This window comes from Montipora capricornis, chromosome 12 (assembly GCF_036669925.1).
Source record: "Montipora capricornis isolate CH-2021 chromosome 12, ASM3666992v2, whole genome shotgun sequence".
In the NCBI taxonomy this organism is placed as follows: domain Eukaryota; kingdom Metazoa; phylum Cnidaria; class Anthozoa; order Scleractinia; family Acroporidae; genus Montipora; species Montipora capricornis.
Genome location: NC_090894.1, coordinates 33172438 through 33186772, shown reverse-complemented (window position 1 = coordinate 33186772; position 14335 = coordinate 33172438). Strand labels below are relative to the sequence as shown.

Genomic DNA, 14335 nt, shown 5'->3' with positions numbered 1-14335 from the left:
CTTCACATAAAAACCTTTTTCCAGCGTAAAGTTTATTGAAACAAACAAAATATTTGCTATTAGAGGCTAAAAATCCGCTTCCTATTTCAATTGCGTGCGTGAAAACAAGAGACACAATCCTTGTCACTGAATCCCCTTTCTGAAGAACCTTTGCCATAAATAATGAATCACAAAATAGACAACAAGCCTTCTTTTAAATAACTCTTCACTGTCGCATTTCCACTTATTTTTTACTAGTGATTGTATGCAACATCTTGAATCTGTCATGAACTATGAACTGAAACTAATTTATAAATATTGTGCTCTGTATAAGTTACTTGACTTTTAACATGCTCAAACAAGGATACTGTTCTTTAATTTATGCATATTTAAGTTATGGCATGATAGTATGGGATTGCGTCTATAAAACTACATTAAATTGTTTCCAAACTTAACTAAGCAGAATAAATGCCTCCGAAGAATTTTCTTTGCACATACTAGCGAGAGTGCCGATCCATACTACAAACTCTACTACAAACTCTACTACAAACTCTTAGAGCTTCTTAACCTATAAAATATATATGAATTCAGAATATGCTGTCTTATACATAAAATCATGAATAAAGCTGATAGTATTCCAGCTATCATCTTTGATATCCTGACCCCAGCATTTAGTATCCATAGGTATAATACAAGATTTGCTAGAAAATTAAATCTTTTTAGAGCGAAAATATCAACTAATATCAACTTTGGCGGATCCAAGATATGAAATCTGCCCCCTCCCCCCCCCCCCCCTTAAAATTAAGCATCTATCACTTATTTCCTTTAAAAAAGAATGGAGATGTCGTCTTTTGATTAACCAAAGTTGAGTTTACTGCTGGCTTGATGCTGAGTAAAATAGTTTGACTCCCTTCTGCTTGTAAACTGCAAGAAATAATAAATCTCACTCTACCTTACTTACCCTACTTAATTAACATTAACCGTTAAGTTAATTTAATTTTGGCTATGCTTTTGCAGCCATTACTTAATATTTACTTAGCTATGACTGTGCCCAACTAAAAGGCTCTGCTCCTTTGAACACCGCACACCTATTTTAAAACTGTTTGCATTATGGCATTATCTTTTTCTCCTTTTTAAATTAAATATAATATGAATTGTGTAAATGTTATGGATAGTGTGAATAAAGAATTGAATTGAATTGAATTGAATTTTACCTGAGGACTGTGCAGAGTTGAGAACAGAATAAACGTAAACAAGCCAGACAACTGAGATTCGACTTCAATAAACGCAAATTAATTCAAGGCGTAAGATTCCTTCAATTTCCGGTTAACTCATACAGAATTTGCCATTTGGTTTCAGTGTTGTACATAACGTCACAGTTAGTAATTAAAATATTAGAAACAAACGTCACTTTGATATCTGACCGTGAAAGATGCAATTGTTGTCGAAGACCATCACTCGTCGCTTTTGACATTCCAGGCCCCAGTTGTTCGAAGGTGGATAGCGCTATCCACTGGATAAATCACTATCCACTGATAACTCAATTGGTTTTGCTAGTGGTCATCCGCTGGATAGCGATTTATCCGGTAGATAGCGTTATCCACCTTTTAAACAACCGAGGCCAGGTGTATATTTTTCACCGCATGTCTTGTTTATCGAATTAACGTTCCAAGCTTTTGCTCCATAAGGGTATATTTTGTTTAAAGATCCGCTCAAACGCCATTAATTCGCGTTACATTGACTTCAAGGCCATTGCCATCTGGCAACCCAGTAATTACTTCAAAAATGCATGACATCCAGTTGACAGCACCTGCATCCTCAAATTGCGAGGTTTCATTTCTCGATCCATTCAGACTGATGACTATGATATGAGCTCATGCTGATCAAGACAGCTGTTTCAGAAAGTGTTAAAAGCCAAGAAAATGGATACCGTTGGCCTCAAAATACTTGTAAAAGCCGTTCGCCTAGCTCTGCCAATTCTGCTTTCATATGCACTTGTTAAAGGTGCTACTGAAGGTATTATGATAATTTCGTCTCCTCTTTCTTCCTATTCAATCGCGACCAATTCTGTTTAAGTTTCATGGATTGAAATTGTTATTTTTCCTATCTTTCTGATAGTTTACACCTGTTTTTCAGATACTTTGGCGCTCAAGGGCGGAGAACCGAGTCGAAGTGTCCGTTATGCAAACTTCATTCGGCACAAATTCGCGTCCCTAAATATCGGAGCTCTTCATAAAATTCTCGTTGAAGGAAGTATTGAGTGCGCATTGTCGTGTTTGGATACACTTTCATGCTTTTCGTTTAACCTGGCAGCCTTTCAGGACAACAACGATAAACTGTTGTGTGAACACCTTTCTTCTGACAAGTACAACAACTCCGATCAATTTGTTGCCAGCAAAGCTTTCCACCATTTCAGTATCTTGGTGAGTTCAGAAAATTTCCTACAAATACGATAAATTAATTTATGACCATGCTAAGTGGAAAAAAAAAAAAAGGAAACAGAGTTTTGACCCGAAATATGACAGCAGTGTATTTTAAAGGTTTGCTTCGGCGGGTTTTACATGCCATTCAGTGCTCTGTGCAACTTTTTTCGTCCGTTTTCTGTACCGGTTTGGTTTGCTGGCTCTTTTTGCGAGACAAGTTGCACGTAGAGCTTCTACTTTCTGCATATGCCTAACGATTCACGTCTAACAAGTAACAGCGCCAATAAGCTTTAAAGTATATCTTTTTTAACAGGAAAATTCGTGGTGGGCGAGCCCATGTTGTTACTGGGAGGTAACCTGAGTTTCTAAGTAAGAAGAAGTTGTTGTAACACCTGGCAGACTTGGAATTGGAAGCTAAAGTTTTGTGTGCTTGTGATTTCAAGCTCATTTTTATTTAAGTAGTAAAACAAATCGCAAACCTGTTGCTCGGAAAGTGTTTTTTTTACCACTCCAACATCTTATTATCAGAGAAAGACACCTCTAAATAAAATAAGGTAGTGAAATAACTATTTAGAATGACCACGAGAGAGTGGGTGAAAAGAAGAATCATCGAAAGAAGGTCGAAGATTTAATTGGCTTTCGCTACGGTAAACGTGAAATACAGCTTCTCCAGCAAATGCGATAAGAAAATTTGTTGCATTCAGTTGAAATGACCTAGTTTTCACAAAGCAGATCCGTGTCCCGAAATGCGGCAACAGTTTGCTGCTTGAAAGGTGAGCGCCAGAGCCTTTTACACGCAGTTCCGTGCTTTGTTTAACTTATCTCACACAGTTTTCTGTATTGCTTTTGCAACAGACTGTCTCTTTATAAGAGAAAAAAAAAACAATTCTGCTTTTGGTGAACACAGCTTGTGGCACAAATCTACGAGATAGCAGCGCTTTCATTTTAAAGTGCATTCGGTTTCAATAAATTATTGCGACGGGCTGTTGTGAAGTAGATAGATGAGGCTATGATATACTGAAAAATAAAATAAAGCTTCCAAACTGACAGGAAGTCATAAAGAAACCTGGAAAACTTGGAAGGGGAAGGTTTGTTTAATCTTTATATCGCTAACGTTTGCAACGATTATCAACATTTTTTATATTTAGTCACCATGTAGCAGTTGGCCTTGTAATGGCAATGGAAATTGTGTGCCTCTTTATGCAAAAAACAGTTATTTGTGCGTCTGCAAAACTGGATTCATCGGTGAAAACTGCGAAAACGGTAAGAAAAAACTCTTGACAAACTCATTAATATGTCTTGTGGAATTCGAGTTTTTGAGGGCGCTGCTTGATAAGCAAACCTTTACCAACTTAACTATTTAAAACTGTTATTCATTATTTTTTACCAAACGCTTCCTTAGAATGTTTATTTAGGTTTATATTAACGAACAATTGATTTATACAACCCAAGTACTTCATCCATTTACTCACACCAACGCCAAATGAAGTAATGAAATAAACTGGTAAGTGAAAACTGTTCCCTTTCAAGGAATCAGACCGGATCAGCTTAGACCGATATCGCGAGAATAAGCTTACTGCACGGATGGTCGACACAGGATCCATCTTAGTGATTAAAACCTATCCCCGGAATTTTTATCATAGGAACTTTCGAACTTATTCCACAAAAAACACTTACCAAAAGACCTACACACCTCAACACTTATATTTCAAAGAAAATAAGTGAATTAATACGCTAAGTAAAAAGTGTTGAGTAATTCATCTTCTAGCATCCAGTGACACAACGGAAGTACAACTAAAATGTCTTCTTTTAGGAAAACCATTCTTCGGAAGCATTCTCTGTACTCTCTCTTCAAAATATTTTTGAAAAACAAAAGTTGAAGACGAAGCAATAGCATCTGAAAACAGAGCCTTTAGAAACATCCTGTTCAAATCTTCGCGGGGGCAAAAATTTGATCAGATGTTTAACGATTTTAGCAGGACTATGAGTATTTAACTTTGTAAACAATTGGAGCGAGGCCCCAAGAGCTATATTGTTTTATGACCAATAAGAGAAAAGAGGGAAAAGCCAGAATGCACTCCTTTCTCGAAATGAAACGTAGGTAGGAAGACTATGATTTCAGGCTATGCTGATGAAGGCAATGTTAACGTCATTTGCAGTCACGCAAGAACAAAAATTAAAACTGAGGCCCTGAATTATTTTTCTAGATGTCGACGAGTGTTCATTGGGGAAACATAACTGTAGCACTAAAGCAGTCTGTACCAATGCCGAGGGTTCATATAACTGCACCTGCAAGGAAGGTTATACTGGAGACGGACGGAATTGTTCAGGTGAGCTCATGGAATCTCTTTTTAAAAATTCAAGATACCAGCTGCGATGTAACGGAGCTCGGGTTACATTATTTAAGTTTTAATCATTGCCTTGTTCCATTTCGTTTTTATCATAAATCTGATATCTGTTACAATATATAGTTCTTGCATTCTTGTTCATGTAAGGGTTTCCTCATATGGTCATTAAAGGCCTACCTTCAACCTACAGTATTTTCGACAAGTTGGTTTTTGTTATGGAAATTCGCATTACTTATGGTAGCGATCTGATTGGATGAACATCAGCTTTGACGGGATTTTCATATATGAAAATTGTTCCATGGCACGCAATGCCTGTAGGGTGAACGTGAGCCTTTAAAGAGATCACTTTAACTGACTCCTTCTAAACATGGTGTCAGAACACGTCGGTTTTGAGCAATACGTACTTTCTCACGTACACAAATCGTTGTAGTGGGCAAGCAGATGCTGTTTCTTTCTTTTTTTCGAAATTTCGAAGTGGTCCATACGTTCCGGAAAAGTGTAAGAATGTGTCGACAGACCCACATGGAGTCTAGTGCGCAAATTATCGCGCAATATACACCCAGCACAGTACCAGTACCAGCTCTGCGTTATACCATGGATTACATTTATAAAATCAAGCTAAATTTGTCTAACATTGGCGATACGCGGCAATTGTCAAAGTGGCTTAAATGATTTGTCAGCGTCGAACCATGCAAAGGAAAACGGTCACTTTCCTTTTTTGCGACATTCTTATCATCTCCTTGACATGTTACAATAGTGTGCAAAGTTTTATTAGAAATCTATGACAAGTTCTAATTCTAGATAATCACCTTAATAGCAAATGTGCACGTGGTGAAACGATGTCTCTCCTTTTCAAGACAGACCAACCAATTTACGAAGAGGACTAGTGATAACCGAATCGTCATATTTACTATAAAATGCTCATATCTTAGCTCTCATATATATTGTAAAGGTTGGTTTTCGAGTTACATCTCGACAAGTCTCGATAGAAAAAAGGAAAGCTCTCAAAGGGTTTCTGTGGTGAGTTGTGAAAATTATTCAATTCAGTATGAATTATGCCGGAAAATTTATGCCAGGAAAGGTACAACGGTTGTGAATGGGAAAACCAACGATAAAGGTTGACAGGAAGCCGGTCGAAACAAACAGAACTTTACATCAATATCACCTAGTACGCATTATTGTCCTCATCACTTTCGTTAGAAGGCCATAGGCCACAAGAGTAAATCTCTCTTGTTTTAGCCTTGGCCAACCAGTTTACGGTATTTCTAAATTTAAAATACTACTCCAGCCAAATACTCAATAGACAATGAGATTGGGCCTGAAAACCACAACGCTTCTGATTGGTCCGCAACCAGAATGCACCTGCTAAATGAGAAAAAAAAAACATGATCGGGCACGAAACGCAATGCCAAAATGTTTCTAAAATCTATAAGAAGCTGTCTTAAAAATAGATAAGATCGTAAACCGATGGGACGAATTTCCTCACAGATCGTGACTTCTAGGTTATAAGTTCTCCTGTTGTTGGATACAACCTCCGCGACAGAATTCTGATGTCGATTCTTTCTAATACCTCTAATAATGTGCACATGTCTGAGCACTTCAAAAGCTGCAGGATGAAAGGTTACCTGATCTTGCGCATGAACAAGACAGCAACTCCGTTACAGCAGTAGGCTTAGGTTCATTGCTCTTACAATCAACAGAGAGCCTATTGTTTTCCTGACACTACCCCAAATCGATGAATGAAGTAAACTTTAAAGGCTTTAGTGCCGCAGTGAGGTTCGCAGGGGAAGCATGCTTGAAAAAACAGTCAGTTCAGGGTTGTGACTGCTCGAGCAGATGAAACCTTTCTTCTTGACACAGAACAATCTGTGTAGGAGCTCATTAATATAACGTGTTTGAGCCTAGCAGCTGTACAGTACTAGTACTTCTGGAAAGTGAACTTCATGGGTTGCATGAATAGGCCTTGTATCAGCTTCTTTTGGAGTGGAACTGACCTCTCGACTACTTTGGTGGCTTCTTCCTCTCCCATTTCATCATCATCATCATCAATCATGATCATCATCATCATCATTTTATTTCAATGATTAAATTTAACAAATTGAAGAAATACACAACCCCCATATAGCAAACTAAGCTAATCGAGCGGGCTGTGTAACTTACAATCACATTAAGCAAATTAGATTAATACTAAGACAGGTAAAGAAATAAAAAAAATAAAATAATAAATAAATAGGTATACACATACATTCACAGATAGCTATCATTTGCATAGAACAAGAACCTATAAGGAGACATGAAACATAAGTAATAATAATAGATAGGGTGGGGTTAATGATAACTAATAATTTTTAAGATTAAGGTTGCTGCCTCGACATAATCAGCCTCATCACCAGGCACCATAAGTAAAAATTGGTGAATTTTGTTTTTAAAAGGTTTTTCCCTAAGTTTGCGCTAAATGTGGCTTATAGCTTAGCTCCGAAAATGGAAAGCGAATTAAGTCGAATACTCAATCTTGATTTACTAACATGTAAGGTACCAACATCAGAAAATCTAGTGTTATATGAATGAACGTCGGATGAACAGGTGAAAAGATCACAGATATTCTGACTCGCAGAATTGGTAGATATGTCTCGCATAAGAGAACATACTGTTTCAAAATAAAGCATATTGAGGGGTAAAACATAAGCGAAAACAAACAAAGGAATAGCATGAGATCTCTTACCAGCAAAGAACATTAGTCGAAGAGCTCGTTTTTTTAAGATAAAGATCTTGACATAATCTTTACATTCAAGAGAAGTATCACTATTTGAGGCATTATTCTATATCCTTATATTAACCTGAAAGTTAAGCTTCTTTTGGGATGGTCTAAAAATGACAAAATGCGATTTTTTTAGCATTTATGGTCAGTTTATTTGCATTTAACCAGTCACAGATTTTCTGCAATTCGATGTTGACTACACTTTCTAGTGACCCCAAATCCTTGTCAGCATACCGCAGGTTTGCATCATCAGAAAATAAATGAAAAGAGAGCTCCTCAGAAGAATTATAAATATCATTAATATAAATCAAGAAAAGTAAAGGGCCTAGAACCGAGCCTCGCGGGACCCCTGTTAGCATGTTTCTTTTAGAAGAAATTTGATTCAATTTGATTCAGTTTGAGTAGTTTGAACACGGCTATTTAAGAACGATGAAAACCAGTTATTTACCGGGCCCCTTATACCGTAACGATATTGCTTACTCAGGAGAATTGAATGATCCACAGTATCAAAAGCCTTTTTAAAACCAAGGAAAATACCACAAGTGAATAATTTGTTATCCATATTTCTTTGAATCGAATTAACAATATCCACAGTTACATGCTGAGTTGACATATTCTCACGAAAACCATACTTACCATTTTAGAAGAAGTCCATTTGATTCGGCATAAGATCTAGATTTTAATCCATTATACATAACTTTCTCAAATAGTCGATTGAAAAATGAAAGAAGAATGGGGTGGTAATTACTAGGGACTGTTTCATCGACGTCCTTGAAAATGGGAATGACTTCTGCATGCCTTAATTTGGATGGATATTGTCCTGTTGTGACAGAAGTATTCATTATTTGTGCCAGTGGTAAAGAAAAAGGCGAAAAGGACAGGAATATAAGCCATGTGATTTATTAGAAGGGAGAAGCAGAATTTCAGTTTTTATTTTATTTTATTTTATTTTTATTTATTTATTTTTTTTGCCACAGAAAGAAGAAATTAAAATACAAATATGAACAATCAAAAAAGAGAAGATGGAAAGAAAAATTATTGAATTACATTGGTGGCGAGGAGGCCTAAAAGAAACTGCTAAGCTTATGTAAATTAGGCCTCCCCAAGTAAAAGCATCTATCTATTGTTGACATGCAAGTTGGCAACGGAGAATACAATTGTTACAAACATTTAGTTATTTAACGTGTTGAAATATAAAGTAATGAACGGAAATTAAAAACAGTTTGAACTTACAAGTTGGTAATGAAGCATACAATTACAAACACTTAGTCATTTAATTAAGGTGTTGAAATATGTAAACAGTTGTGAAAGTAAAATTACAGGGTGAAAACAATTTGACACAGGAAGAACAAAATACTTAATTTTCAGAATAGTTGTTAAAAAAGAATGACTTAAGTGCTTTCTTGAAGGAAGCTGTTGAGGAAGAATTCATTATATCAATGTCAAGAGAATTGTAAAATTTAGGCTCCTGATAGAAAACAGAAAATTGTTTAATGTTAGTCCGACAAAAAGGCAGACGAAATGCATGAGAGTTTCTCGAATAATATGTGTGAATTTGACTGTTTAGAGTGAATTTGCTAGCTAACTTGGGAGGAAGAGTTCGAATTTGATAGGAGAACATGAATTGACCAAGTTGTAACAGGTTAAGATCATGGAATTTTAGGATTCCAAGTTTCTTAAATATAGGGTCAGAATGAGCATTAAAATGAGATTTATCTATGATTCTCACCACTCTTTTCTGCAATTTTACCAGACGAACAAGGTTAGTTTTATAGGTGGACGCCCAAACTATATTACTGTAAAAGAAGTAAGGATAAACAAGTGAAAAATACAATACGCGTAAAGAGTATGAAGATAAATAAAAACTTGATTTCTGTATCATTCCAATTGATTTCGACACTTTGTTAGCCACATGAGAGATCTCAGACTTCCAGGTTACGTTTTCATCGATGATCACACCCAAGAAAACTGTTTCTTTAACTTGATCAATTGGTTGTTTATTTATCAAAATTTGAAAATTATAACTTCTACGTTTTTGGTTTGGTTTGAACACTATGAACTTGGTCTTTTTAAGATTCAGTGAAAGCTTATTAACCCTAAACCATACTGACAACTTATTTAACTCGATATTCAGCTGATTAACCAAATAATCAGGATCTTTACCAGACAGAAAAACGTTGGTATCGTCCGCGAATAAAATCAGTTGTAGTGCCGTAGATGCATTGACTATATCATTAATGTAAAGAAGAAAAAATAAAGGCCCTAGAATAGAGCCCTGAGGAACCCCACAGAATATATTAAAGCGAGAAGAAACATGACCGTTGAAATCTACAAATTGTAATCTGTTAGAAAAATAGCTTTTTACCCATTTTAAGGCCAGTCCACGTATACCATAGTGTTCAAGTTTGTCAAATAAAATATTATGATTAACTGTATCGAATGCTTTTGAGAGATCAAGGAACATACCAACAGCTATATCACCACGATCTAAAGCAGAGGAAATCTTATCATACAAATCAATCAAAGCAAGTGTAGGGGAGTGATTTTTCTTAAAGCCATATTGCTCATCACAAAGGACATTTAAATTAGTTAGATAATCATTTAAACGGTTATAAATTATTCTCTCAAAAAATTTGGAAAAACTAGGTAGAACTGAAACAGGTCTATAGTTAGTGAACAACGACTGGTCATCAGCATTGAATAAAGGTATTACCCGTGCTATCTTCATTTGATCTGGTACAATGCCATTAGCAATTGACAAGTTAATAATGTGAGCCAAAGGTTCAGAGATTAATTGGATAGATTCCTTTATGAGGGACATTGGAATGTTATCATAACCCGCAGCTTTGTTGGATGCAAATGATTGAGCAATAACAATAATTTCTTCTTTTGTTGCCGGATTGAAAAAGATAGATTCTGCAAAAGATCCTGAAAGAAAGTCTTTATGAGAAAAAGGATGAGATTGTATTTCTTTTGCAAGGTTAGGACCAATACTGGAGAAATACTTACAAAATTTATTCGCGATGATAACTGGATCAGATATTTCTTGACCATCAGATGTGAATATTGAGTTTACTTTAGGCTTTGATTTCTTTCGATTCAAGATGTCATTAAGAATTTTCCAAGTAGCATGGGTATTTGCTTTTGCATATTCTAATTTCTTCTCATAATATAATCGTCTAGCCGATCTCAAAATGTGATTTAATTTGTTTTTGAAAGACTTATAGAGTAGATTGTTATTCTGTGTCGGTTTATGAAGGAATTGTTTATAAAGTTTGTTTTTCCTTTTAATCGACTTGAGAAGAGCTTTAGTTAACCACGGTTTTTTAATAGATCTCTTCTTCGGAATCAATTTCCTAACAGGAAAACAGTCATTGTATATTTTGGTAATTTTATTAAGAAAGCTGGTGTATGCAGTATGTGGATCATTGTAACCTGCGAGTGAAGACCACTCAACACCCTCAAGTTTTTCAACAAACTTGGACCGATTAATTGGGTTCTTATCTCGGACAAAAATGGGATCTTGTCTAGAATGATGTCCTAGAGTGTTGTCCGAATGAATAGAAAAAACAGGAAGATGATCTGAGATGTCAGTAAACAATAAACCACTTCTCGAACGAACAAAGAAATTGTTCACAAAAATATTATCTATTAAAGTAGCCGTGTGAGGGGTGATACGTGTGGGACGTGTAATCAAAGGGAGTAACATATTAGAATACATTTCATCAAGAAATTGGCCCGTAGAATGATGGTGTTGGTAGTTCATTAAATTAATGTTGAAATCGCCCAATAAAAAACATATCCTATTTTCCCTAGAGATTTTGCCTAACGATTCAGATGTCTTCGAATTTCGGGTTTCAGGCATGACGTTGGCAAAGGCAAAATTTGTTTTTAAGACAGACTTGTGTTAGTAGTTAATCTTAAACAAAAGTACTTAAATAGAGTAACCAAAACGTGCGGAGCAAATCTTTGGCATCCGTTCTGCACAACTCCAAAGTTTGGAGTTCCATGGAACTGGTCGGCTCAAAGAAGAAAGAACTAGATGAATTACTGGTGGAGAGATAATCACTAAATTGAAAATTGGCAAGAGGTACTGATGCCACCAGTGTTTAACCCACAGATGTAAAGAAATCATTGAGCACAATCAATATGAAGCGCTACAATAGGCTTGCATGTTCTCGATCCAAGTTTTTTTCTGACATTGGTCAAATGATCAATGAAATAGGAGTGATAGTACGACGTCTTACTGCATCGAGTGAGTGTAAGTATTTTATTGCGATATAGTATATATTTATTATAATTTCCAGACGCGTTTTTTAAATTTTATTTGTATTACCTTAAGTAGCCCCCTAGTAATTCAAGGTTAAGAAAATTGCTTGGCTTTGTATTTAGATAGCGGTCGAAAGGGGCGCATGCTTCTTGATTACTTTGTTAAAGCTGTTAAAGAAGCATGCATGTATATTATCTCTACAGTTTATTAAGGCCAGATCCCAGTTGATCGCGAATGACTCAGATTGAATATTGTCTTCCGTGGCTCAAGAAAATTTCCGATACACAGTTTTTTAGTTAATTTCTTTACCTTGAAAGATATAATAATGCAAAGCTGATAATAGTGATCGCTTATATCTGGGATTATATTACCACATGTGATTTCCGTACCGAATTGGTTTTAAAATGGTATAATTGAACTGAGTGGAGTGCAATTTGGTCTGAAATCATACGAGTGATTTCAAAATCGAACGAGCGCGCAGCTCGAGTTCGATTTGAAATCACCAGTATGATTTCAGACTAAAATTGCACGACACGAAGTTCAATTACCACTTTAATTATTACATCCATTTAGAAATCACAATCGCTCATATTAGGATTTTAGTTAGAGCCAATATTTCATTGATCTAGTTGGGAACAGAACTTGAAAAATTCGCTACACAGTGGTTTTCTTTGTCCCTCATGTTCCTGCAATATGATTGTTTACCTTAAACAAGCCTTAAATTTGTTTTAGGGTTCCTTTCTCATTGGCTGGGGAAATGGTGCCATTTAGAGCAAAAAATTGTGCGATTTGGTAATAAATCACACTGATCAGAGCCAATCAGATTGCAAGGGTCACCAGTGATTTCTAAATGGATGTAATAAACAAAGATATTATCAATTAACGGGGCTGAATTAGTGCTGACTCTAGTCGGTTTATCTATTGTGGGAATAAAGGAATACCTTAGCAACGAAAGTAAGAAGTCTTAAGTAAAACTGAAGGTTTCAGCATTGAGGAGGTTTATGTTGAAGTCTCCCAAGACATAGGTGGGCTTTTCCCGAATTGCTAAGGTTTTCTAATAGGGTTTCATCCAAATATGCCTGAAAGCTCTCAGGGGAGTTATGCTGCTGATAAATTACACCATAGATAATGTTACTTTTCCTTTAAATTGTAATTCAACCCACAGGGCTTGATAAGCACGTGAGGAGGTTTTTTTCAACGACTCTATACTTAACATTTTCAGCAATAAACATTCCGACACCTCCAGCAGCAAGAGGTGTCGAACAAATTCAAATCTATACCCAGGGAAATCTGGATGAAAATCAGGCTGATCATTTTCAGCGATTCTGGTATCGGTTATCCCTATAATGTTGAAAGGATATTCAAGCTCATTGAGAAGATGAGCCTGGAGATTGTTTAAAATCGCGCTCTAGGCTTCGAACATTCGTATGGAACAGAGAAAACAAGTCATCGGTATCATGAAATCTACTTTTTATCGTGTAAAAGCTGCACCTGCAGTGTATTTTTAAATATACGAGATTTTGGTCCCGGTTCATACTACTAGCTGTGTTTAGAATGAAGAAATCAAGGTCATGAAAACTGGAAAGCTTTTCTAGGTATTTTTTTGGTTGGGAGAGAACTAGTATTTTATCAAATTGACTGTGGAGCGATACAAATTGGTTGACACCAAAATATGGTAACTCCCGAAACAGAGATCTATAGTTTTCCCATATTGATTGTCATTCGTGATTCGATGAAGTTATAGAAGGATACATCGTAAATTAGCCAAGCATTGCTAAATCAGCAACGTCTCGTATCCTCAGTGCTCGGGAACTGCCAAATTTCCGAAAATAAACGCAAGAGGTTTTAGTTCAACAAAATTGAGGGCCTCTCAGGGGAGTTCCCCTGTTCCCAAACCGAAAAATGAGAGAAATTTTAATACTTTGCCAATATTTTGTCGTCGGAAAGGCCTTTTTCCCTCTTACACATTAAAAAAAGTTTTTTCCCAATGGTCAGGAACTCAATGTTCCCTTGTTCCCTAAAAGTTGTTTTAAGATATCCCTTGTTTCCTAAAAGTAAATGGTCATATTCCCTTGTTCCCTAAAACTCTTGGGAGGCCCTTAAAATTGATAGTTGTGTTTCCCTTTGATTTCTTCGCTTCGCTAAAGACACGCTGCATCTCCGGTGACAAATGGTCGAATATCCTGACAGATGAAAGAGAGAATCCCCCACCGAATCCCTAGGAACTAGGGTCTGCCTTACATGCGTGGTTTCGTTGAGCCATAACAGTTACCTTCGACAATCTTCTAACGAACTTACAAAATTATTGGTTTCGGCGTTCCCGCTGTTGCATTCCTCTGCGGTACGCGATGTGCAATATCTATATTGTGAAGAGCAACATCGGTTCCCATGTCAGAGAATAGTTTGACGCATAAACTACCTGTTTGAGAATAAGATTCTTGTTCACTTAGCTCGGGCATCCCAACGATTTTTACCTTGTATTGATAGCTGCATTCATACATACCGTCGATTGCTTTGCCAATTTCATCCGCTCTGGTACTAATTTCAGCAAGCCAAG

At 36.3% G+C, this 14335-nt stretch overlaps 1 protein-coding gene across 1 annotated transcript in view; it reads left to right on the top strand.

The window, feature by feature from the left end:
- Window positions 1-1754: 1754 nt before the first annotated feature.
- LOC138027373 (ficolin-2-like) overlaps window positions 1755-14335 on the top strand; it is a 27015-nt gene continuing 14434 nt past the window's right edge. Inside the window, exons 1-4 of the mRNA XM_068874951.1 lie at window positions 1755-1995; window positions 2116-2402; window positions 3551-3665; window positions 4610-4732. Of these exons, the coding sequence (XP_068731052.1) occupies window positions 1902-1995; window positions 2116-2402; window positions 3551-3665; window positions 4610-4732 (619 nt within the window). The 5' untranslated portion in view covers window positions 1755-1901. The remainder of the gene's footprint in view (window positions 1996-2115; window positions 2403-3550; window positions 3666-4609; window positions 4733-14335) is intronic.